General features: G+C 45.9%; 1 protein-coding gene across 2 annotated transcripts in view; it reads left to right on the plus strand.

The window, feature by feature from the left end:
- Positions 1–26,813, plus strand: part of SEC23IP (SEC23 interacting protein) — a 158,017-nt gene that overhangs the window by 94,442 nt on the left and 36,762 nt on the right. For both annotated transcript variants that reach the window (XM_069752671.1, XM_069752670.1), the window contains exons 13-17: positions 11,398–11,568; positions 17,217–17,372; positions 17,455–17,557; positions 17,648–17,833; positions 17,906–18,065. In XM_069752671.1, the coding sequence (XP_069608772.1) occupies positions 11,398–11,568; positions 17,217–17,372; positions 17,455–17,557; positions 17,648–17,833; positions 17,906–18,065 (776 nt within the window). The remainder of the gene's footprint in view (positions 1–11,397; positions 11,569–17,216; positions 17,373–17,454; positions 17,558–17,647; positions 17,834–17,905; positions 18,066–26,813) is intronic.

The raw sequence follows: 26,813 nt of genomic DNA on the forward strand, positions 1-26,813 counted from the left end.
CGATCATGCCGCCACAGCGGGACACTAGACGACGAAAGAAAGTTTTAAACGATCTGCTACGACGTACGATTCTCAGCGGGGTCCCTGATCGCAGGAGCGTGTCAGACACAGCGAGATCGTAACTATATCGCTGGAACGTCACGAATCGTGCCGTCGTAGCGATCAAAATGCCACTGTGTGACGGTACCCTAAGACAAGATCCTATCTTATTTATGGACAGTTAACGTCCGCCTGGACTCCCTGACATCAGCCGCTGCATCCGGTCCAGTTAAAGCTGTGGCAACCTCGGCAGTGTGTATTCAGTCATGATCCAGGTCCTAGACCCGTCTGTCTGCACCATTTTGTTTTGACGGGGATCCTAAGCAATGCTGAGGTTTTATCAACCAGTGCTAGCTGCACTTTGAACTGCTGGCCCCCCAGTTACCCTCAGATTGGGTGAAAGTAGCCTTTCTAATATCCCAACTTGGAGGAGAAGCCCTGGCGTGGGTCAACCCTTGTGGGAAGCGTTCCGCAATGTATTTAACTAGCCAGGTTGTTACCTCATGTTTCTCATCCCTCCTCAAACAACACCAGGTCAGTCTGTCAGTTGGCCAATATACTGTCTGGTTCTGCATCCTGGCTTTTGAACTGAACTGGAACAACGAGGCACTAGTAGCCGCCTTCTGGGAGGGATTGACCAAAAGGAACAAGGATGAGCTAGCAGGTCAAGACATTCCCACTACATTGGACGATTTAGTTTCTTTGGCCATCTGAATCTTCCTCTTTTCCATGAGTTCTTCCCGAGAGCTGGTGCATGAAAGAAAACTGCTTTGTCTGGCCCCATCCTTCCAAAGGCCATTCGTTCCCCAGCCATCCATGACCACAGCATCTCTTGAACCTATGCAGGTCGACGACGTGGAGCTGGCTGAGCAACAGCAGTAGATCCGTAGAGCCAAGGGCTTGTGCTTCTATTGTCAAGACGCCGGACACCTAATTTGCTCTTGTCCTAAAAGGCTGGGAAACTCCCAAGCCTTGAGTCGGTAGGCGAGGATACCATGGGCGACCGCAATTCCTCTCCGATCTCTTTGATCCTGACCATATCTGTGACTTGTGGAAGTTCCCATTTCATTGAGGCAGCGTATCTGCAGCAGGGAACTTCATACAGCAAGCAGTGGTAGATTGCTACCAGATCCCCTCTTGACTACTCCAGAATCCATTGTTGGTGTTATCTGTCGATGAGAAGCCCTTATCCGAAGCCGTTCAGGTATTCACCGAGCAAGTAGAGCTCAGGATAGGAATGCTGCACACTGAGAAGATTGCCTTTTATGTGCTTCCTAGCCTGTCTCATGTACTTCTTATGAAGATCCCGTGGCACCACATGCATGAACCCGCTCCTTGACTGAAGATCTGGAGAGGGTTAGGGTTCTGGGATCTTCACCTCCATAAGGCCGTATCTACCCCCTGTTCCAGATGGAGACCCTAGCAATGGCCAAGTATGTTAGGGAAAATCTGGTAAGGGGATTCATTCAGAAGTCCTCTTCACAGCAGGAGCCAGCTTCTTCTTTGTCAAGAAAAAGTACTGGACTCTCCGGCCTTGCTTTCATTTTTGAAGTCTCAATTAAATCACAGTTAAGATCAAGTATCCGTTGCCGTTGATCCCAGAGTTGTTCGACCGCCTCAGAGATGCTAGAATTTTTACCAAGCTGGATCTGTGAAGAACATACAATCTAATCTGAAAACGCCAAGGAGATGGCAATTGTTGACCATATCTTCAAAAAAGGAAAGTAGATGGAGCAAAGAAAAAAAATAACAGGCCAGTGAACCTTACTTCTATACCAGGAAAGATGTTTGAACAAATTATTGAACAGCATGTATGTAAGTACTTAGGTAAAAATACAGTAATTAAGCAGAGCCAGCATGGATTTGTAGCAAACCAGTCATGCCAGACTAATCTAATTTCCTTATATGATGGAATCGGATGGGTGGATCAGAGAAACGTGGTATATATAGTATATCTTTACTTCAGAAAATCATTTGATAAAGTATCTCATATTATCCTTTTTGAAAAATGACCAAGTATGGGATTGACAAGGCTACGGTTAGGTTGATTCATAACTGGCTCAGTGATCATACTCAGAGTGGTGATAAATGGTTGCACATCCAATTGGTATAGTGTTTCAAGTGGAATACCTCAAGGCTCTGTCCTGGCTCCAGTGTTGTTCAGCATTTTTATAAATGATCTGGGTAAGGGAACTGCAGGTAAACTAATCAGATTTGCAGACGATGCAAAGCTAGGAGCGATAGCTAACACTAGAGAAATCCGAGAAAGGATTCAGAAGGCTCTAAATAAGATTGAACAGTGGGCAGCAACTAATAGAATAGTACTTCACAGGGAGAAATGCAAGCTTATACGTATGGGCAAGAAAAATGAAAATTACATCTATAGAATGGTGGGAATAGAACTAAGCCACAGCATGTGTGAAAAAGACTTGGGTATACTAATAGATCACAGACTGCACATGAGTCAACAGTGTGATGCAGCAGCAAAAATGACAAACACAGTTCTAGGATGTGATAAGAGAAGCATAGAGTCTAGATCATGTTAAGTAACTATCCCCCTCTACTCTTCCTTAGTCCTTGGTCATACCTCATCTGGAGTACTGTGTCCAGTTGTGGGCACCACATTTTACAAAAGACATTGAAAACTAGACAAGTTCAGAGAAGAGATACCATGATGGTGAGTGGACTGCAAAGTATGTCCTACGAGGAACAGTTAAAGAATTTGGGAATGTTTAGCTTGCAAAAAACGAAGGCTAAGAGGAGACTTAATAGCAGTCTACAAATATCTAAAGGGATGTCACAATGAAGAGAAATAATCCTTATTCTCACATGCACATGGAAACATGAGAAGCAATGAAATGAAACTGAAAGGGAGAAGATACAGATTAGATATGGACTTCAATAGAAGTCTTCTAACAGAGATGAGATGGATTAGTGAATCCTTCATTGAGCAAGGGGTTGGACACGACCCAGTTGGTCCCTTCCAATTCTAATATTCTATGACTTAGGGAAAATTGTATTGTACACTAAATTTGAAAAATGTGTTTGAACAAGCCTCTCTGCCTTTCATTGGTTATATCATCTTGGACACAGGCTTGAAGAGGGATTCGGAAAAAGTGTTTTGCATCCTCAAGTGGCCATGCCCTGTCAACGTGCAGCATTTCCTAGGATTACCCAACTACCGGCAACTCATTCTGCATTTTTCGGACCGCTCTCATCTTTGCTATGATCCATAAGGGTGCCGATCCAAAGGCATGGACTTCAGAGGCTGAGCACGCTTTTCTCTCCTTGAAACAGGCCTTTTCCACCACTCCGGTATTACATTGACTGCAAGTGAACATAACATTCTTTCTGAAGGTAGACACCTCATCTTCTGGGGCAGGAATAGTTCTCAACCGAAAGTCCCCCTCCGGCTGTATGGTGGCCTGTGGTTTCTTCTCCAAGTCCTTCTCTGTCCCGGAGTGCAACTACTCAATTGGCAACTAAGAACTGTTGGCAGTTAAGATGGCTCTAGAAGAGTGGTGGTATCTCCTCAAGAGCAGTCCATCCATTCATCATTTACTGTATTTTTCGGACAATAAGACGCACATTTTTTTTCCCTCCAGATTTGGGAGGGAAGTGTGGGGTGCATCTTATGGTTCAAATGTAAAATATGGGGGGGCAGCTGCGGAGTGGGATCGTACTGGGATTCCACTCGCAGGAGGCAGGAAAATGTCCCAACTGCAGGAATCCGGCGCTGGGGAAACCACATTGTCCCGATGCTTAAAGTGAAGGATTATTCATTAGCCGCTTCCCCGCCCACCTGTCAGTGCCAAGCAGGGAGCAGCAAATGAATATTCCTTCACTTAAACAGCGGATACACATGGTTTCCCCAGTGCCAGATTCCTGCAGTGGTAATGTGTCCAGTGGAGGAGGGGGCATGAGCAGGGTGCCAGAGGAGAGATTGCCGCATACCTGCTCTGCTGAGTGCTCCGGTATAGGACCTGTGTGAGGTCATGAAGAGGACGGGCTGGAGCATCACATGACAGCACAGAGCCCTCCCTCCTCATGATGTCATCACAGGTCCTTCAGACGCTGCCCTAGAATTACAGGCAGCTCCGCACATCAGCACTGTCTGCTACACTCAGCCTGACTGCAAAGTACACTGCTGTACCCAGCTACTCCCCATATACAGAGCAGTGATTACACTCTGCCACTCCTGTGGTGAACTATAACTCCCAGCATGTCATAGAATCTGCTGGACATGCTGGGAGTTATAGTTCTCCCATGAGATTTAAAGCAGCACTCCAGTGTAATTTTTCAGTGCTGGAGTGGTGCTTTAAATATAAGCCCTGTGCCCCCATTCTTATATTCACCCTCCAGCGTCTTCATATAGTACTGTACAGACACCACAATGGTCCCGCAGCTCCATCTTCTACCCGCAGGTTCCAACATAATAACATACTGTTATATATAAAACACCACATATAATAGTGTGTTATTTATGTTATTATATAATTTACCACATGTTTTGCTTCAAATATTTTTTTCCCTATTTTCTACCTCTAAAATCTGGGTGCGTCTTATAGTCCGAAAAATAATGTATAAAGACCTTAAGAACCTGTCCTACTTACTGTCCGCACAAAGACTGAACCCACGCCAAGTGCTAAGGTGGTCATTATTTTTTGCCCCTTTTTATTTTGTTCTGCATTTTTGGGCAGCTGACATGAACATCAAGGCCAATGTATTTTCTCGCTCCTTCTTGCCTACCAACTAAAAGATGGAACCTCATCTCATCATCGAGCCATCCAAGATGGTTACTATGGCTCCATTAAACTTGTTCCAAATTCCTCCAGGAAAGACCTTGGTGTCAGAATCAGATAAGAGGCGAGTTCTGCCATGAAGGCACTCCAAGGTGGTCGGTCATGCCAGGAAGAGAAAGACGTTGCCGCTCCTATCACGTCACTACTGGTGGCCTACCATGTGTAAGGTCATCGCGTAGTTCATTTCCACCTGCCCTTCCTGGGCCATAACAAAACTCGTAGGCAACTTCCACCTCAGGACTCCTACCACTTCCTGTACCCTCTGTGCCCTGGCAGCATATTGCCATGGACTTTCATTACAGACCATCCTGTGTCCTCGAGCTGTTCTGTCATCTGAGTAGTGATGGATCGCTTCTCAGAAATGGCACATTTTACCCTATTGCCAGGCCTTTCATTCCCTCCAGAACTTGCAGAGAAATTTATCCAGCACATTTTTGGTCTTTACAGGTCTCTTCGTCACATCATGTCCAACCGAGGTGTCCAGTTCACATCCAGATTTTGGCAAGCGTTGTGCAAGCTTCTGAACGTAGTGCTGGACTTTTCATCTACATACCACCTTAAATCCAATGGAAACATAGAGAGAATCAACTAGATCTGGCCAACTTCCTGCGGAACTTCAGAGTTCCAAGTTCTTACTATGGGCATAATAAGTCTCCTGCAAGTTCTCTATTCTTTATTTTCTTTTGACAACAGCCAGGTATCCCTCTTCAGATGTCGGCCACTTCTAGCGTACCAGCAGCCAATGCTTTCACTAAGGGTTTCTCGAAGATATAGGAGGATACCAAGGCCACTTTAGAGAGATCGTCTGAGCGTATGAAGAGGCATACGGACAAGAGACACTTAGATCCTCATTGTTATTATTAGGGGATAAGATGTAGCTTTCTTCTAAGTACATATGTCTCAAAATTCCATCTTTGCTGCATTGGTCCCTTTGATGTCCTCAAGCAAATTAATGTCATATCCTAGAAGATGAAGCTGCCAGCCTCTTTGCGAATACCGTATTCCTTCCACGTATCCCTCCTGAAGCCAGTCATCTTGACTCCCTTTCTTTCTTTAAGGATCCTGATGCAGCGCCCGCTCGCATAAGCTCAGAGAATGTCTTTGAGGTGAAGAATATCATAGCCTTGAAAAAGGAGAGGAAAATAACATTTTTCTTAGTGGAAGAGATTTTGACGTGAAAAAAAGATTTTGGGAACTCAAAAAAAAATTGTTCATGTTCAAATTTTTCTACAGAAATTCCTAGCGGCCTTGAAGCAGAGGGGGTGTAATGGGGGGCTACCTGGACTACACCCATTCCTTCTCCCACTTATCCACTTGCACTTACCCAACCATGCTCCCTTGGCGTCTGTTTCCTCCCAGGACCTGCACATGGCATGCAGGTCTCCTGGGAGCGTGCTTAGGGTGCGCACACTCCCTGCCTCTCATGCTTCTGAAAACATCCCCAGCTAATAGCAAATAAGGCAGATTTCAATATTGAGAGGCGCTTTAGTGAATTTTGTAACCAGTGTGTTTCCTGCTACCTAATTGTAAGATCCCAGTACCTGTGCTCCCTGAACATAATCCTGTCTGCCCTGTCTGAACTTGATCCTGTCCGTGCTGCTGTAACCGGTTTCTGAGCCCACTCTGCCTTTACCAAGATCTGAACCTGAATTGTCCGTACCTATGCAGTGCGTAACAGAGGTTCATTATTACACATGCACACCGCCCCCTGCCTCCTATAGTTGTATGGTATACGATCTACAGTCATGGCCGAAAGTGTGGGCACTCTTGAAATTGTTCCAGAAAATGAAGTATTTATCCTAGATTATTATTGCTGTTACACATGTTTTGTTAAACACATGTGTATTTACTTTATGTGAATTGGAACACTACAAAAAATACAGAGAAAAAGGCAAATTGCACATATCACACAAAACTCCAGAAACGGGCCAGACAAAATTGTTGGCACCGTCAACTTAATATTTGGTTGCACATCCTTTGGAATAAATAACTGCAATCAATCTCCTCCTATAACCAACAACAAGCTTCTTACACCTCTCAGCTGGAATTTTGGGCTATTCTTCTTTTGCAAACTGCTTCAGGTCTCTCATATGTGAAGGGTGCCTTCTCCCAATATATATTTTAAGATCTCTCCACAGGTGTTCTTTAGGGTTCAGATCTGCACTCATTGCTGCCACTGCAGAACTCTCCAGCGCTTTGTTTCCATCCATTTCTGGGTTCTTCTTGAAGTATGTTTGAGATCATTGTCCTGCTGGAAGACCCATGACCAAGAACGTAATCCCAGCTTTCTGACACTAGGCATTACATTGCCACCTAAAATCTGTTTGTAATTTTCACATTTCATGATGCCTTGCACACAGTTAAGGCACCAAGTGCCACAGGCAGCAATACAACCCCAAAACATTTTTGACCCTCCACTATTTTTGACTGAAGTTAGTGTGTTCTTTTATTTCTAGGCATCATTTCATTTTGGGTAAAAAGTAGAATTATTTTCTTTACCAAAAAGCTCTATCCTGTTCTTCTGTCCAAAAATGCTTTATCAGAAGGATTTTTGCTTACTCACGTATATTTTGGCAAACTGCAGTCTAGCTTTTTTATGTCTCTGTGTCAGCTGTGGGGTCCTCCAGGGTCTCCTGCCATAGGCTTTCTTTTCATACAAATGTCAACGGATAGTTCACATTTACTCTGATGCACCCTGAGCCTTCAGGAAAGCTTCAATTTCTTTGCTTATTCACTCTACGTACTATCCTGTGTTGCAACCTTTCATCAATGTTCCTCTGCCGTCCACATCCAGGGAGATTAGCTACGGTGCCATGGGTTGTAAACTACTTGATTATGTTGTGCACCATGGACAAAGGAACATCAAGATCTCTGTAGATCGACTTGTAACCTTGAAGTTGTTGATATTGTTCAACAATTTTGGTTCTCAAGTCCTCAGACGGTTCTCTTCTCTTTCTTTTCTCCATGCTTACTGTGGCACACACAGACACACAATGCAAAGATTGAGTCAACTTCTTCCTTTTTTATCTGGATTCAGGTGTGATTTTCATATTGCCACGTCTGTTATTTGCCACAGGTCAGTTTGAACAAGCATCACATGCTTGAAACAAAGTTGTTTCCAACAATTTTGTTTGGCCTTCCCATTTTTGTGATTTTGTGTGAAATTTTGTCTAATTAGCCTTTTTTCTAGTTTTTTTGTGTTGTTCCAATAGACGCAAAGAAAATAAACATATGTATAACAAATCTTGTACATGCAATAATTTCCAGGGAGAAATATATAATTTTCTGTAACAGTTTCATGGGTGCCAGCACTTTCGACCATGATTGTATTACACATATGGTATGAATCTTGGCTGAATGAGGTTACAGTCACCGGATATCGGCTCAGTTGGGGCAGCAGCCATATACTTCCACTATATTGCACTGTGAATGAACATAATAGAGGTAGCGTGTGATGTCAGAAGTGGTAGTCATGTGCGCTAATTGTGTTTCTACAAGCAGGATGAGGGAGAAATTTACATTTCACAATGACTACTAGACATTCTGGAGACATTGGAAGATACATGACATATTTTATACAACACACATAAATTACAGTGACCTATTCTCACTACAGGCCCTGACACTCTCATGTGACTTGCCCATCTCTGTACAACCCGCACTCTCTTTCATGACTGCTCCTCTTTGTACACCCGCACTCTCTTTCATGTCTGCTTCTTTCGTGTGGCTTATTCTCTCTGTACTTTCCCCTCCCCACTTTCTCGCATTACTGCTTTTTGTAAGGCCCCCCACTCTTATCGCATGGCTGCTCCACTCTATATGCTCCCCCCCACTCTCTCTCTCTCTCTCTCTCGCTACTCCTCCATGTATGCCTCCCACCACTGTCTTGCTTGGCTGCTTCCCTCTGTACGGCCCCACCCATTCTCTAACGTGACTGCTCGTCTTCTCTTACCCCCCCCCTCATAATCTCACAGGGCTGCTTCCTTTTGCACCACAACCCCCATACTCTCACGTGGCTGCTCCTCTATGTACCACCCCCCATACTGTAGTATGGCTGCTCCTGTATGTACCTCCCCCCATACTCTCACGTGGCTGCTCCTCTATGTACCACCCCCTATACTGTAGTATGGCTGCTCCTGTATGTACCTCCCCCCATACTCTCACGTGGCTGCTCCTCTATGTACCACCCCCCATACTGTAGTATGGCTGCTCCTGTATGTACCTCCCCCCATACTCTCACGTGGCTGCTCCTCTATGTACCACCCCCTATACTGTAGTATGGCTGCTCCTGTATGTACCTCCCCCCATACTCTCACGTGGCTGCTCCTTGCTGTACCACCACCACACACTTTTGCGTGGCTGCCTCTCTCCGTACCACTGTACCCACACACATTCATGTTGCTGCTTAGCTCTGTATGGCCATGCTGTTTATCTTGTGTGACTGCTCTTTGCCAAGACCCCCACCACCCCACAATCTTGTGTGACGTCTCCTCTATATAATCCCCACCATACTCTTACATGGCTGCTCTTCTCTGTGCCACGCTTTACTCTCTTGCGTGGGTGCTTTTCTCTATGTGGCCTCCACTTTCTCATGTGGCTGCTCTCCTTTGTAAGGCCATGCCATCTCTCATGTGACTGCTCCTTTCTGTATGGCACCCCAGTTTCTCACATGACTGCTTTTGTCTGTAAGCCCTCCCCCCTCTCGAGTAGCTGCTCCTCTCTGTACCACCCTCCACACTCTTGCATGGTTTCTTTTCTCTGTACCACCCCCCATACTTAAGCATCGCTGTCTCTTTCTGTATCCCCCACTCTCATATAGTTGCTTCTCTCTGTACCACCTCACACACTCACATGGCTACTTTCCTGTGTACCATCCTCCACACTCTCGTGTGGCTGCTTGTCTCTGAACCACCCTCCCCACATGTTGGCTTGACTGCTTCTCTCTGTACCACCCTCTCCACTCTCTCGCATGGCTGCTTCTTTCTGTACCACCCTCTCCACTCTCTCGCATGGCTGCTTCTCTCTGTACCACCCTCTCCACTCTCTCGCATGGCTGCTTCTCTCTGTACCACCCTCTCCACTCTCTCGCATGACTGCTTCTCACTGTACCACCCTCTCCACTCTCTGGCATGACTGCTTCTCTCTGTACCACCCTCTCCACTCTCTCGCATGGCTGCTTCTCTCTGTACCACCTTCTCCACTCTCTCGCATGACTGCTTCTCTCTGAACCACCCTCCCCACATGTTGGCTTGACTGCTTCTCTCTGTACCACCCTCTCCACTCTCTCGCATGGCTGCTTCTCTCTGTACCACCCTCTCCACTCTCTGGCATGACTGCTTCTCTCTGTACCACCCTCTCCACTCTCTCGCATGACTGCTTCTCTCTGTACCACCCTCTCCACTCTCTGGCATGACTGCTTCTCTCTGTACCACCCTCCCCACATGTTGGCTTGACTGCTTCTCTCTGTACCACCCTCTCCACTCTCTCGCATGGCTGCTTCTCTCTGTACCACCCTCTCCACTCTCTCGCATGACTGCTTCTCTCTGTACCACCCTCTCCACTCTCTCGCATGGCTGCTTCTCTCTGTACCACCCTCTCCACTCTCTCGCATGGCTGCTTCTCTCTGTACCACCCTCTCCACTCTCTCGCATGGCTGCTTCTCTCTGTACCACCCTCTCCACTCTCTGGCATGACTGCTTCTCTCTGTACCACCCTCTCCATTCTCTGGCATGGCTGCTTCTCTCTGTACCACCCTCTCCACTCTCTCGCATGACTGCTTCTCACTGTACCACCCTCTCCACTCTCTGGCATGACTGCTTCTCTCTGTACCACCCTCTCCACTCTCTCGCATGGCTGCTTCTCTCTGTACCACCCTCTCCACTCTCTGGCATGACTGCTTCTCTCTGTACCACCCTCTCCACTCTCTGGCATGACTGCTTCTCTCTGTACCACCCTCTCCACTCTCGCATGGCTGCTTCTCTCTGTACCACCTTCTCCACTCTCTCGCATGACTGCTTCTCTCTGAACCACCCTCCCCACATGTTGGCTTGACTGCTTCTCTCTGTACCACCCTCTCCACTCTCTCGCATGGCTGCTTCTCTCTGTACCACCCTCTCCACTCTCTCGCATGGCTGCTTCTCTTTCTAACATCCTCCCCACACTCTTGCAAGGCTGCCTCTCTTTTTACCACCCCCCACACTTTTGCGCAGCTGCTTCTCTCTGTAAGACCATACTGTATTTCACGTGGCTGCTCCTTTATGTATGGCCATGTAGTCTCTTCTTGCGTGGCTTCTTTTCACTGTGTGGCCACCACTTTCTCAGAAGGCTGCTCCTCTCTGTGTGGCACCGCCAATTTTCTCACCTGGCTTCTCCTCTTTATGTGGCCCCCACTTTCTCGTGTGGCTGAACCTCTCTGTACCACCCACCACACTATTGCGTAGCTGCTTCTCTCTGTGCGGCCCCACTTTCTCACATGGCTGCGCCTCTGTCAGGTCTTGCCATCTCTCATGTGGCTGCGGTGCTCTCATTTTTCATTTAATTTTTTTTTGTTTACCAGATAAAGGCCAAACAGAGAATCATCCAGGAGGAGGCCACGCTTCTTACCCAGCGAGAGGAGCCTCTGCCCCTTCATGATGGTATGAACCCTAACAAGCGGACACTGACGGTCGGTGCTTCTGTCTCCTCCATACATGTGGGTTATGACCGTTTTGAGACTGGGACTGGACAGGTAATGTCCTCCAAAGGACTTATTGTGAGGCGTGGGATGTGATATTTGTGGCTGTCTTTGGGTTGATGTGTGTGGTCTGTATCATCAGACATAAGCCCAGGCGGTTGCACTGTGCTGGACGCATTCCTCACATCATTGGAATCTAGGAATGGAATTCCACTTCTCCTTGTTTCTGTGAGGTCTCTTCTACAATATTGGGGTGTTTTGCATATATTTCTTCCATGGTTCTATTATTTACAGACAAGGATAATACTTGCTGCAAGTGACTCAAACTAGAGTAAGAACGTCAATAAACAAAAATTGCAATTGTTGTTCCCCTCCATATCTCTGAATATAAAAGCTGAGGATAAAATATTCCACTTACTAGTCTGGTTTTCAAATTGTCCAAAATGTGAGTGATCGAATCCTTAGTGAAGACTATGTCAGCATATTTGCTGACAATCCTCTGTGGGAACTTTCTGCTATCTGTAATGCAGAGTATCTCAGCACACTCACTGACAATCCTGCTGTAGGATGCTGGTATCAGTAATGCAGAGTATATCAGCACTCTCACTGACAATCCTGATGTGGGATGCTCGTATCAGTAATGCAGAGTATATCAGCACTCTTACTGGCAATCCTGATGTGGGATGCTGGTATCAGTAATGCAGAGTATATCAGCACTCTCACTGACAATCCTGATGTGGGATGCTGGTGTCAGTAATGCAGAGTATATCAGCACTCTCACTGACAATCCTGATGTGGGATGCTGGTATCAGTAATGCAGAGTATATCAGCACTCTCACTGACAATCCTGCTGTGGGATGCTGGTATCAGTAATGCAGAGTATATCAGCACTCTCACTGACAATCCTGATGTGGGATGCTGGTGTCAGTAATGCAGAGTATATCAGCACTCTCACTGACAATCCTGATGTGGGATGCTGGTATCAGTAATGCAGAGTATATCAGCACTCTCACTGACAATCCTGCTGTGGGATGCTGGTATCAGTAATGCAGAGTATATCAGCACTCTCACTGACAATCCTGATGTGGGATGCTGGTGTCAGTAATGCAGAGTATATCAGCACTCTCACTGACAATCCTGCTGTGTGTTGCTGGTATCAGTAATGCAGAGTATATCAGCACTCTCACTGACAATCCTGCTGTGGGATGCTGGTATCAGTAATGCAGAGTATATCAGCACTCTCACTGACAATCCTGCTGTGGGATGCTGGTATCAGTAATGCAGAGTATATCAGCACTCTCACTGACAATCCTGATGTGGGATGCTGGTGTCAGTAATGCAGAGTATATCAGCACTCTCACTGACAATCCTGATGTGGGATGCTGGTATCAGTAATGCAGAGTATATCAGCACTCTCACTGACAATCCTGCTGTGGGATGCTGGTATCAGTAATGCAGAGTATATCAGCACTCTCACTGACAATCCTGATGTGGGATGCTGGTATCAGTAATGCAGAGTATATCAGCACTCTCACTGACAATCCTGCTGTGTGTTGCTGGTATCAGTAATGCAGAGTATATCAGCACTCTCACTGACAATCCTGATGTGGGATGCTGGTATCAGTAATGCAGAGTATATCAGCACTCTCACTGACAATCCTGCTGTGTGTTGCTGGTATCAGTAATGCAGAGTATATCAGCACTCTCACTGACAATCCTGATGTGGGATGCTGGTATCAGTAATGCAGAGTATATCAGCACACTCACTGACAATCCTGATGTGGATTGTTGGTATCAGTAATGCAGAGTATATCAGCACTCTCACTGACAATCCTGATGTGGGATGCTGGTATCAGTAATGCAGAGTATATCAGCACTCTCACTGACAATGCTGCTGTGTGTTGCTGGTATCAGTAATGCAGAGTATATCAGCACTCTCACTGACAATCCTGCTGTGTGTTGCTGGTATCAGTAATGCAGAGTATATCAGCACTCTCACTGACAATCCTGATGTGGGATGCTGGTATCAGTAATGCAGAGTATATCAGCACTCTCACTGACAATCCTGTTGTTGGATGCTGGTATCAGTAATGCAGAGTATATCAGCACTCTTACTGACAATCCTGTTGTTGGATGCTGGTATCAGTAATGCAGAGTATATCAGCACTCTTACTGACAATCCTGTTGTGGGAGGCTGGTATCAGTAATGCAGAGTATATCAGCACTCTCACTGACAATCCTGTTGTTGGATGCTGGTATCAGTAATGCAGAGTATATCAGCACTCTTACTGACAATCCTGATGTGGGATGTTGGCATCAGTAATGCAGAGTTTATCAGCACTCTCACTGACAATCCTGCTGTGGGATGCTGCTATCAGTAATGCAGAGTATATCAGCACTCTCACTGACAATCCCGCTGTGGGATGCTGGTATCAGTAATGCAGAGTATATCGGCACTCTCACTGACAATTCTGATGTGGGATGCTGGTATCAGTAATGCAGAGTATATCAGCACTCTCACTGACAATCCCGCTGTTGGATGCTGGTATCAGTAATGCAGAGTATATCAGCACTCTCACTGACAATCCTGATGTGGAATGCTGGTATCAGTAATGCAGAGTATATCAGCACTCTCACTGACAATCCTGATGTGGGATGTTGGCATCAGTAATGCAGAGTAGATCAGCACATTCACTGACAATCCCGCTGTGGGATGCTGGTATCAGTAATGCAGAGTATATCAGCACTCTCACTGACAATTCTGATGTGGGATGCTGGTATCAGTAATGCAGAGTATATCAGCACTCTCACTGACAATCATGATGTGGGATGTTGGCATCAGTAATGCAGAGTATATCAGCACTCTCACTGACAATCCCGCTGTTGGATGCTGGTATCAGTAATGCAGAGTATATCAGCACTCTCACTGACAATTCTGATGTGGGATGCTGGTATCAGTAATGCAGAGTATATCAGCACTCTCACTGACAATCATGATGTGGGATGTTGGCATCAGTAATGCAGAGTATATCAGCACTCTCACTGACAATCCTGATGTGGGATGCTGGTATCAGTAATGCAGAGTATATCAGCACTCTCACTGACAATCATGATGTGGGATGTTGGCATCAGTAATGCAGAGTATATCAGCACTCTCACTGACTATCCTGCTGTGGGATGCTGGTATCAGTAATGCAGAGTATATCAGCACTCTCACTGACTATCCTGCTGTGGGATGCTGGTATCAGTAATGCAGAGTATATCAGCACTCTCACTGACAATCATGATGTGGGATGTTGGCATCAGTAATGCAGAGTATATCAGCACTCTCACTGACAATCCTGATGGGGGATGCTGGTATCAGTAATGCAGAGTATATCAGCACTCTCACTGACAATCATGATGTGGGATGTTGGCATCAGTAATGCAGAGTATATCAGCACTCTCACTGACAACCCTGCTGTGGGATGCTGGTATCAGTAATGCAGAGTATATCAGCACTCTCACTGACAATCATGATGTAGGATGCTGGTATCAGTAATGCAGAGTATATCAGCACTCTCACTGACAATCCTGCTGTGGGATGCTGGTATCAGTAATGCAGAGTATATCAGCACTCTCACTGACAATCCTGCTGTGGGATGCTGGTATCAGTAATGCAGAGTGTATCAGCACTCTCACTGACAATCCTGCTGTGGGATGCTGGTATCAGTAATGCAGAGTATATCAGCACTCTCACTGACAATCCTGCTGTGGGATGCTGGTATCAGTAATGCAGAGTATATCAGCACTCTCACTGACAATCCTGATGTGGGATGCTGGTATCAGTAATGCAGAGTACATCAGCACTCTCACTGACAATCCTGATGTGGGATGCTGGTATCAGTAATGCAGAGTATATCAGCACACTCACTGACAATCCTGATGTGGGATGCTGGTAACAGTAATGCAGAGTATATCAGCACTCTCACTGACAATCCTGATGTGGGATGCTGGTAACAGTAATGCAGAGTATCTCAGCACTCTCACTGACAACCCTGCTGTGGGATGCTGGTATCAGTAATGCAGAGTATATCAGCACACTCACTGACAATCCTGATGTGGGATGCTGGTAACAGTAATGCAGAGTATATCAGCACTCTCACTGACAATCCTGATGTGGGATGCTGGTAACAGTAATGCAGAGTATCTCAGCACTCTCACTGACAACCCTGCTGTGGGATGCTGGTATCAGTAATGCAGAGTATATCAGCACTCTCACTGACAATCCTGCTGTGGAATGCTGGTATCAGTAATGCAGAGTATCTCAGCACTCTCACTGACAACCCTGCTGTGGGATGCTGGTATCAGTAATGCAGAGTATCTCAGCACTCTCACTGACAATCCTGATGTGGGATGCTGGTATCAGTAATGCAGAGTATCTCAGCACTCTCACTGACAACCCTGCTGTGGGATGCTGGTATCAGTAATGCAGAGTATATCAGCACTCTCACTGACAATCCTGCTGTGGAATGCTGGTATCAGTAATGCAGAGCATCTCAGCACTCTCACTGACAACCCTGCTGTGGGATGCTGGTATCAGTAATGCAGAGTATCTCAGCACTCTCACTGACAACCCTGCTGTGGGATGCTGGTATCAGTAATGCAGAGTATCTCAGCACTCTCACTGACAACCCTGCTGTGGGATGCTGGTATCAGTAATGCAGAGTATATCAGCACTCTCACTGACAACCCTGCTGTGGGATGCTGGTATCAGTAATGCAGAGTATATCAGCACTCTCACTGACAACACTGCTGTGGGATGCTGGTATCAGTAATGCAGAGTATATCAGCACTCTCACTGACAATCCTGATGTGGGTTGCTAGTATCTGTGGAAGCGATCGGGATTGGATAAGGGTATTTGAGTTGAAGCTGTCTATGGAACTTGAAATAATAGTCCTATAGCTCCAAGTATCTGAGTGGCTGCCGTTGGCAGCACCGTAACAAAATGAAATTTGCTGAGCAAACTGCTCTATGGTTTTTGACGTCACCAAATTATGGAAGGTTCAAAGAACAAAAGGAAAGCAGTGATGCTGCGCGTTACCAAGGAATCATCCTTCTTCCTCAGGGAAGGATGAGGGAGGAGCTCTGCCTCTAGCTCCGCCTCTAGCTCTGCCTCTAGCTCCGCCTCTAGCATAGCTGCTCATCCTGTCTATATAGAATTGTATCCGTAGCCACTGCCGTCTCCTCTCAGTGATCGGAAAGTCTTCACTAAGTACAGATTTTACGTACAAACTGAGAATTTTGATAATAATTTGATAATGGAAGTCTTCACACAGAGGCCGGACAGACGTCTGTCTGAGATGGTTTAGTGACTCCTGCATTGAGCGGGGGTTGGACACTATGGCCCTGAAGGTCCCTTCCAACTCTGACATTGTATCATTCTAGGATTCTATAATGATCAGTTTTTACAGAGAAAGAAACCGATTTCTCTGATAAGATACATGACAATGTTACTTATTTTCACTTGAACTATTGATTTATAAAATAAAAATTAAAACAATGGATATTCTAGGAACAGGATTGCGCTTCTGAAGGTAAAATTAAGAGAAACTTCCATCTCTATATTTTTAGGATCTGTTGTCTACGAGGTTGCATGATTCTAAGAATAGTGTTAGGTGTGAATACCCCTTTTACGAATACTCTCTTTTGTTTTCGGCAGGTGTCTGTGCATTATAACCCTCTGGATTTTGAGCCGGTGAGCTTCTTTGCCCTTGGCTCCCCTATTGGCATGTTCCTTACAGTACGAGGCATTGACAGGATTGATGAGAACTATAGACTGCCGACCTGTAAAGGATTCTTCAACATTTACCACCCAGTATGTTTTTATGAGTAGGGCTCCTTCCATCCATATCTATAGGGTTGTCTTAAGGCATGATGCCATTGGTTTCTCTCTGCAGCTGGATCCTGTTGCCTATAGGTTGGAACCAATGATTCTACCGGACCTGGATCTGAAGCCCCTCCTGGTCCCACATCACAAGGGCAGAAAGCGCTTACACCTGGGTATGTGACTTGTACTTAACGCTTGTAGATAGTTTTTGGCATGAGTTAGCTCTGCGGTGGCCATGATGCACATATTTTTCTATTTGGCAGAGTTGAAGGAAAGCCTGAGCCGCATGGGATCTGACCTCAAGCATGGCTTCATCAGCTCTCTCCGCTCGGCATGGCAGACTTTGAATGAATTTGCCCGCGCTCACACGTCTTCATCTCAGCTCCAGGCAGAACTGGAAAAGGTCGCTGATCAGATTAAGGAGGAGGAGGCCAAACAGGAAGTGGAAGGTAACTGCACGCTGTGTACAAAAATGCTTTGGAGGCCCCAAATGAAACCTTTCCTTGTTACTTGAATTTCAGCTGAAAAGCTTGAGAGCTCTGATCCCTGGCGAGAAGAGGATCTGTCTGTGAAGATCGGCATGTTGAACGGGGGGCGCAGGATTGACTATGTTCTTCAGGAGAAACCTATTGAGAGCTTTAATGAATATTTGTTTGCACTACAGAGTCACCTCTGCTACTGGTGAGTGTCGAGGTGTGGGGTGTCTACATGACAGAGTTCTTGCTGCGTCTTTTTATGCTAATTTTCAGCTGCTTTTTACAGTACCAGCAAAGCCTATGAGATTTCAGAAATCTCATGCACACACATTGGTTTTTTGTTTGATCAGTATTTTGTGCTTTGCTGCGTTTTTTGGACATAGAGCATGTCACTTCTTTCAGCGTTTTTGCTTCTTTTTTTCACCCATTGACTTGAATAGGTGTTGGCAAAAACGCAGGTATCATTATTTGATGTGTTTTTGCTGCTGAAAATCCAAGGACATTAGCATGGACAAAGAGAAAAAAAACGCTCCAAAAACGCACCTAAACCTCTGTTTTTGACGCAGCTTCTTTCCTGCCAAGAAGATCAGGTTTTGCTGCAGAAAAAAAAGCAACAAAAACTCCCTGTGTGAACTTACCCTAATCCAGATCAGGAAGGGTAAAATCTTTTATTTATAACCATTAAAAATATATACAAGAAGTCTAACACATCCCGGTACAGTAAAAATTACCAAATCTTTTCTGGCACCACCAAGCAGCCATAGTAATGGTGTATCTAGATAAAATAGTTAGTGCTGTCAAAGTACTCTGTGGTTTTGCTTGGATCACAGACACAACAAACAATGTCATTAATTAGTGATCCATGTGGAGTAACATCAAGTGATCTGCAAAGTCCATAAGCGGAGAATAAATATAAATGAATGACATGTATTTGAATAGCATGTCCAGAGTATAAGAACAAAATAACTACCGTATATACTCGAGTATAAGCCGACCCCCCTAATTTTGCCACAAAAAACTGGGAAAACTTATTGACTCAAGTATAAGCCCAGGGTAGGAAATGCAGCAGCTACCGGTAAATGTCAAAAATAGATGCTCCATACCGTTCATTATTGCCCCATAGATGCTCTGTATAAAGCTGTGCCACATATAATGCTCCATACTGTTCATTATTGCCCCATAGATGCTCTGTATAAAGCTGTGCCACATATAATGCTCCATATTGTTCATTATTGCCCCATAGATGCTCTGTATAAAGCTGTGCCACATATAATGCTCCATATTGTTCATTATTGCCCCATAGATGCTCCATATAAAGCTGTGCCATATAGTGCTCTGCACCGTTCATTATGGTCCCATAGATGCTCCATATAAAGCTGTGCCATATATAATGCTCCATACTGTTCATTATTGCCCCATAGATGTGCCATATAAAGCTGTACCATATAGTGCTCTGCACCATTCATTATTGCCCCATAGATGTGCCATAGAAAGCTCTGCCATATAGTGCTCTGCACCGTTCATTATGGTCCCATAGATGTGCCATAGAAAGCTCTGCCATATAGTGCTCTGCACCGTTCATTATGGTCCCATAGATGTGCCATAGAAAGCTCTGCCATATAGTACTCTGCACCGTTCATTATTGCCGCATAGATGTGCCATAGAAAGCTCTGCCATATAGTGCTCTGCACCGTTCATTATTGCCCCATAGATGTAGCATAGAAAGCTCTGCCTTATAGTGCTCTGCACCGTTCATTATTGCCCCATAGATGTAGCATAGAAAGCTCTGCCATATAGTGCTCTGCACCGTTCATTATGGTCCCTTAGATGTGCCATAGAAAGCTCTGCCATATAGTGCTCTGCACCGTTAATTATTGCCCCATAGATGTGCCATAGAAAGCTCTGCCATATAGTGCTCTGCACCGTTCATTATTGCCCCATAGATGTGCCATAGAAAGCTCTGCCATATAGTGCTCTGCACCGTTCATTATTGCCCCATAGATGTAGCATAGAAAGCTCTGCCTTATAGTGCTCTGCACCGTTCATTATTGCCCCATAGATGTAGCATAGAAAGCTCTGCTTTATAGTGCTCTGCACCGTTCATTATTGCCCCATAGATGTAGCATAGAAAGCTCTGCCTTATAGTGCTCTGCACCGTTCATTATTGCCCCATAGATGTGCCATAGAAAGCTCTGCCATATAGTGCTCTGCACCGTTCATTATTGCCCCATAGATGTAGCATAGAAAGCTCTGCCTTATAGTGCTCTGCACCGTTCATTATTGCCCCATAGATGTAGCATAGAAAGCTCTGCCTTATAGTGCTCTGCACCGTTCATTATTGCCCCATAGATGTGCCATAGAAAGCTCTGCCATATAGTGCTCTGCACCGTTCATTATTGCCCCATAGATGTGCCATAGAAAGCTCTGCCATATAGTGCTCTGCACCGTTCATTATTGCCCCATAGATGTAGCATAGAAAGCTCTGCCTTATAGTGCTCTGCACCGTTCATTATTGCCCCATAGATGTAGCATAGAAAGCTCTGCCATATAGTGCTCTGCACCGTTCATTATTGCCCCATAGATGTAGCATAGAAAGCTCTGCCTTATAGTGCTCTGCACCGTTCATTATTGCCCCATAGATGTAGCATAGAAAGCTCTGCCATATAGTGTTCTGCACCGTTCATTATTGCCCCATAGATGTGCCATAGAAAGCTCTGCCATATAGTGCTCTGCACCGTTCATTATTGCCCCATAGATGTAGCATAGAAAGCTCTGCCTTATAGTGCTCTGCACCGTTCATTATTGCCCCATAGATGTAGCATAGAAAGCTCTGCCATATAGTGCTCTGCACCGTTCATTATTGCCCCATAGATGTAGCATAGAAAGCTCTGCCATATAGTGCTCTGCACCGTTCATTATTGCCCCATAGATGTAGCATAGAAAGCTCTGCAATATAGTACTCTGCACCGTTCATTATTGCCCCATAGATGTAGCATAGAAAGTTCTGCCTTATAGTGCTCTGCACCGTTCATTATTGCCCCATAGATGTAGCATAGAAAGCTCTGCCATATAGTGCTCTGCACCGTTCATTATTGCCCCATAGATGTAGCATAGAAAGCTCTGCCATATAGTGCTCTGCACCGTTCATTATTGCCCCATAGATGTGCCATAGAAAGCTCTGCCATATAGTGCTCTGCACCGTTCATTATTGCCCCATAGATGTAGCATAGAAAGCTCTGCCTTATAGTGCTCTGCACCATTCATTATTGCCCCATAGATGTAGCATAGAAAGCTCTGCCACATAGTGCTCTGCACCGTTCATTATTGCCCCATAGATGTAGCATAGAAAGCTCTGCCATATAGTGCTCTGACCGTTCATTATTGCCCCATAGATGTGCCATATAAAACTGTGCTACCGGTTTATATAACGCTGCGGCTGCTGCAATAAAAAAAAAAATGCCATACTCACATCTCTTGCTTACAGCTCCTCAGCGTCCCGTCTCGGTGTCTCTCCGCACTGACTGTTCAGGCAGAGGGCGGCGCGCACACGATACATCATCGCGCCCTCTGACCTGCACAGTCAGAGCCAGAGGACGGGAAGATGGAGCGGCGCCCGGCGTGTGGAACGTGGACAGGTGAATATGACATACTTACCTGCTCCCGGCGTCCCGCTCCTTCTCCCGGACAGCTGGTCTTCGGGTGCCGCAGCTTCTTCCTCTGTCAGCGGTCACTGGCACCACTCATTAGAGGAATGAATATGCGGCTCCACCCCTATGGGAGTGGAGTCCATATTCATAAGTTTAATGAGCGGTCCCACATGACCGCTGAACAGGGGAAGCGCTGCAGCACCGAAGACCATGGGACGGACAGGGGGAGCGCCGGGAGCAGGTAAGTATGCCTCAGACCTCTCTCCCCCTCACCCGCTGACCCCACCGCCGACCGTGACTCGAGTATAAGCCGAGAGGGGCACTTTCAGCCCAAAAATTTGGGCTGAAAATCTCGGCTTATACTCGAGTATATACGGTAATTAATTCTGCAACATGATTTCTCTACAGAGATTCAAACAAAGGGGCTGGAGAATGTAGATTGAGAATCTGCCACAAGCCTCTATTGTGACAAATCGTTCATCACCTCTGCCACGACCCTCTTTATTATTATTATTATTGTTTATAATTATAGCGCCATTTATTCCATGGTGCTTTACATGTGAGGAGGGGTATACATAATAAAAAACAAGTACAATAATCTTAATCAATACAAATCGCGACTGGTACAGGAGAAGAGAGGACCCTGCCCGCGAGGGCTCACAATCTACAAGGGATGGGTGAGGATACAGTAGGTGAGGATAGAGCTGGTTGTGCAGCGATTTGGTCGATCAATGGTTACTGCAGGCTGTAGGCTTGCCGGAAGAGGTAGGTCTTCAGGTTCTTTTTGAAGGTTTCCACGGTAGGCGAGAGTCTGATGTGTTGTGGTAGAGGGTTCCAGAGTAGGGGTGATGCGCGGGAGAAATCTTGTATGCGATTGTGGTAAGAGGAGATAAGAGGGTAGTATAGAAGGAGATCTTGTGAGGATCGGAGGTTGCGTGCAGGTAAGTACCGGGAGACGAGGTCACAGATGTATGGAGGAGACAGATTGTGGATGGCTTTGTATGTCATGCTTAGAGTCTTGAACTGGAATCTTTGGGTACTAGGGAGCCAGTGCAGGGATTGACAGAGGGGAGAGGCCGAGGAATAGCAGGGGGAAAGGTGGATTAGCTGGGCAACAGAATTTAGAATCGATTGGAGGGGTACGAGAGTGTTAGAGGGGAGGCCACAGAGCAGGAGGTTGCAGTAGTCAAGGTGGGACATGATGAGGTCATGGACTAGGGTTTTTGCAGATTCTTGGTTTAGGAATGTACGAATCCAGGAAATATTTTTGAGTTGAAGGCGGCAGGAAGTGGAAAGGGCTTGGATATGTGGTTTGAAGGAGAGAATGCGTGTCAAGGATTATCCTGAGGCAGCGAGCTTGTGGGACTGGGGAGAGTGAGCAGCCATTTATTTTAATGGATAGGTCTGTTGGGGAATCAAGTGGGATGGCAGAAAGATGATGAATTCTGGTTTTTCCATATTAAGTTTAAGAAATCTAGCAGAAAAGGAGGATGAAATAGCAGACAAACATTGTGGGATTCTGGTTAGTAGGGTGGTGATGTCTGGTCCAGAATTTGAGATGTGTGTGTGGTCTGCATAAAGATGGTTTGAAACCCATGGGACTCTATGAGCTGTCCGAGGCCAAAGGTATAGGTGTGTCGGGGTCGTCACGACAATACCCTTCCTTCACCAGTCATTCCAAATCAGAATAAAGCATTGGTACCAGATAAGAATGAGTCAGACAAAGGCTGGTTCAAACTCATTGCATGCTCGTGTGTCTACATAGTGTAGCAACGTCACAGCAACTGACTTTATTTTCTAATACACAACATTATATGATCTATTGGGGGAAGGTGTGCAGAGGGCGGGGATATGCAGGGTTTAAGCAATGTATCTAGTATTCAGTCTTTCTGGTTGGCTCTGACATCATCTGATAAATCTTCCTTTCTCCACGTCGCTTTAAGTATTATTTCAGGAGAAATGATACTTGTCCTTCTGGAATGTGTAACTTGCTTCTTCAGCAGAGTGAATCTGGGACAAAGGTGAATACTGGCAGCCATCTTAAATACAGTTAAATTTGCATTAGCAAGCATAAAGGGAGAAACTTATTGTTTCACAGCATAAGAATACATAAAAGTACAAAAGAGTATAAAGAAAATATATTTTCACCTTGACAATCCCCCCTAAACACGAAGTTTTTCCCTAAAAAGAAAGATCCTTCGAGACTGTCCATGTGATGGGGAAAGGGGAGGTGGATTTCTTCATCCAGACACCTCAGAAGCTCTCCCCTTGCGAAAGGCCTCCAGGCAGCTGAACCCTTCACTAGCTTCACATGGAGTTCTCCTGCTGTCCCTAAACTAAATCTCCTAGCAACATCTGAGAGTAAGGGGTTTTGTCTATCTTCTTGAGGGGGACATACTTGGGGATCTCCCCTTGATCAGTGCCATTGTACTCTGGTGAGTCTACTTCTTGGTTGAGGAAGGTGCCAGTCGGAGTTGCCTCAGCAATAACGTTTTTATACAGGGTAATAACTGTTACGTAGGCAATCCAGTGACACAGTGTGCCAGCAATCAGAGCACATACAGTGATCTGACAATAACCCAAAAACAATAGAACGAGCTCTGAGACGTGGAATCTCTGTAGACCGCAATACCTGAACCTATCCTAAACACAACTAAAGGCAGCTGTGGATTGCGCCTGTCACTACCTATGCAACTCTGCACAGCCTGAGGAGCTGACTAGCCTGAAGATAGAAAAACAAGCCTGACTTGCCTCAGAGAAATACCCCAAAGGAAAAGGCAGCCCCCCACATATAATGACTGTTAGCAAGATGAAAAGACAAATGTAGGGATGAAATAGATTCAGCAAAGTGAGGCCCGATATTCTAGATAGAGCGAGGATAGCAAAGAGAACTTTGCAGTCTACAAAAAACCCTAAAGCAAAAAACCACGCAAAGGGGGCAAAAAGACCCACAGTGCCGAACTAACGGCTCGGCGGTGCACCCTTTGCGTCTCAGAGCTTCCAGCAAAAACGAATAGACAAGCTGGACAGAAAAAGTAGCAACAAAAGCAAAGAAGCACTTATCTAAGCAGAGCAGCAGGCCACAGGAAAGATCCAGAAGCTCAGGTCCAACACTGGAACATTGACAAGGAGCAAGGAAGACAGAATCAGGTGGAGTTAAATAACAAAGCAGCCAACGAGCTCACCAGAACACCTGAGGGAGGAAGCTCAGAAGCTGCAGTACCACTTGTGACCACAGGAGTGAATTCAGCCACAGAATTCACAACAGTACCCCCCCCTTGAGGAGGGGTCACCGAACCCTCACCAGAGCCCCCAGGCCGACCAGGATGAGCCACATGAAAGGCACGAACAAGATCTGGAGCATGGACATCAGAGGCAAAAACCCAGGAATTATCTTCCTGAGCATAACCCTTCCATTTAACCAGATACTGGAGTTTCCGTCTAGAAACACGAGAATCCAAAATTTTCTCCACAATATACTCCAATTCCCCCTCCACCAAAACCGGGGCAGGAGGCTCAACAGATGGAACCATAGGTGTCACGTATCTCCGCAACAACGACCTATGGAATACATTATGTATGGAAAAGGAGTCTGGGAGGGTCAGACGAAAAGACACAGGATTGAGAATCTCAGAAATCCTATACGGACCAATAAAACGAGGTTTAAATTTAGGAGAGGAAACCTTCATAGGAATATGACGAGAAGATAACCAAACCAGATCCCCAACACGAAGTCGGGGACCCACACGGCGTCTGCGATTAGCGAAAAGTTGAGCCTTCTCCTGGGACAAGGCCAAATTGTCCACTACCTGAGTCCAGATCTGCTGCAACCTGTCCACCACAGAATCCACACCAGGACAGTCCGAAGACTCAACCTGTCCTGAAGAGAAACGAGGATGGAACCCAGAATTGCAGAAAAATGGAGAGACCAAGGTAGCCGAGCTGGCCCGATTATTAAGGGAGAACTCCGCCAACGGCAAAAAGGACACCCAATCATCCTGGTCTGTAGAAACAAAACATCTCAGATATGTCTCCAAGGTCTGATTGGTTCGTTCGGTCTGGCCATTAGTCTGAGGATGGAAAGCCGAGGAAAAAGACAGGTCAATGCCCATCCTACCACAAAAGGCTCGCCAAAACCTCGAAACAAACTGGGAACCTCTGTCAGAAACAATATTCTCAGGAATGCCATGCAAACGAACCACATGCTGGAAGAACAAAGGCACCAAATCAGAGGAGGAAGGCAATTTAACCAAGGGCACCAGATGGACCATTTTAGAAAAGCGATCACAGACCACCCAAATGACTGACATCTTTTGAGAAACGGGAAGGTCAGAAATGAAATCCATCGAAATATGTGTCCAAGGCTTCTTTGGGACCGGCAAGGGCAAAAGCAACCCACTGGCACGTGAACAGCAGGGCTTAGCCCTAGCACAAATCCCACAGGACTGCACGAAAGTACGTACATCCCGTGACAGAGATGGCCACCAGAAGGATCTAGCCACTAACTCTCTGGTACCAAATATTCCAGGATGACCAGCCAACACCGAACAATGAAGTTCAGAGATAACTTTAGTAGTCCACCTATCAGGGACGAACAGTTTCTCCGCCGGACAACGATCAGGTTTATTCGCCTGAAATTTTTGCAACACTCGCCGCAAATCAGGGGAGATGGCAGACACAATGACTCCTTCCTTGAGGATACTCGCTGGCTCAGATGAACCCGGAGAGTCGGGCATAAAACTCCTAGACAGAGCATCCGCCTTCACATTTTTAGAGCCCGGAAGGTACGAAATCACAAAATCGAAGCGGGCAAAAAATAACGACCAACGGGCCTGTCTAGGATTCAAGCGCTTGGCAGACTCGAGATAAGTAAGGTTCTTATGATCAGTCAATACCACCACGCGATGCTTAGCTCCTTCAAGCCAATGACGCCATTCCTCGAATGCCCACTTCATGGCCAGCAACTCTCGGTTGCCCACATCATAATTACGCTCAGCAGCCGAAAACTTCCTGGAAAAGAAAGCACATGGTTTCAACACTGAGCAACCAGAACCTCTCTGTGACAAAACCGCCCCTGCTCCAATCTCAGAAGCATCAACCTCGACCTGGAACGGAAGAGAAACATCTCGTTGACACAACACAGGGGCAGAACAAAAACGATGCTTCAACTCCTGAAAAGCTTCCACAGCAGCAGAAGACCAATTAACCAAATCAGCACCCTTCTTGGTCAAATTGGTCAATGGTTTGGCAATGCTAGAAAAATTACAGATGAAGCGACGATAAAAATTAGCAAAGCCCAGGAATTT

The sequence above is a fragment of the Ranitomeya imitator genome, chromosome 2 (assembly GCF_032444005.1).
Source record: "Ranitomeya imitator isolate aRanImi1 chromosome 2, aRanImi1.pri, whole genome shotgun sequence".
In the NCBI taxonomy this organism is placed as follows: Eukaryota; Metazoa; Chordata; class Amphibia; order Anura; family Dendrobatidae; genus Ranitomeya; species Ranitomeya imitator.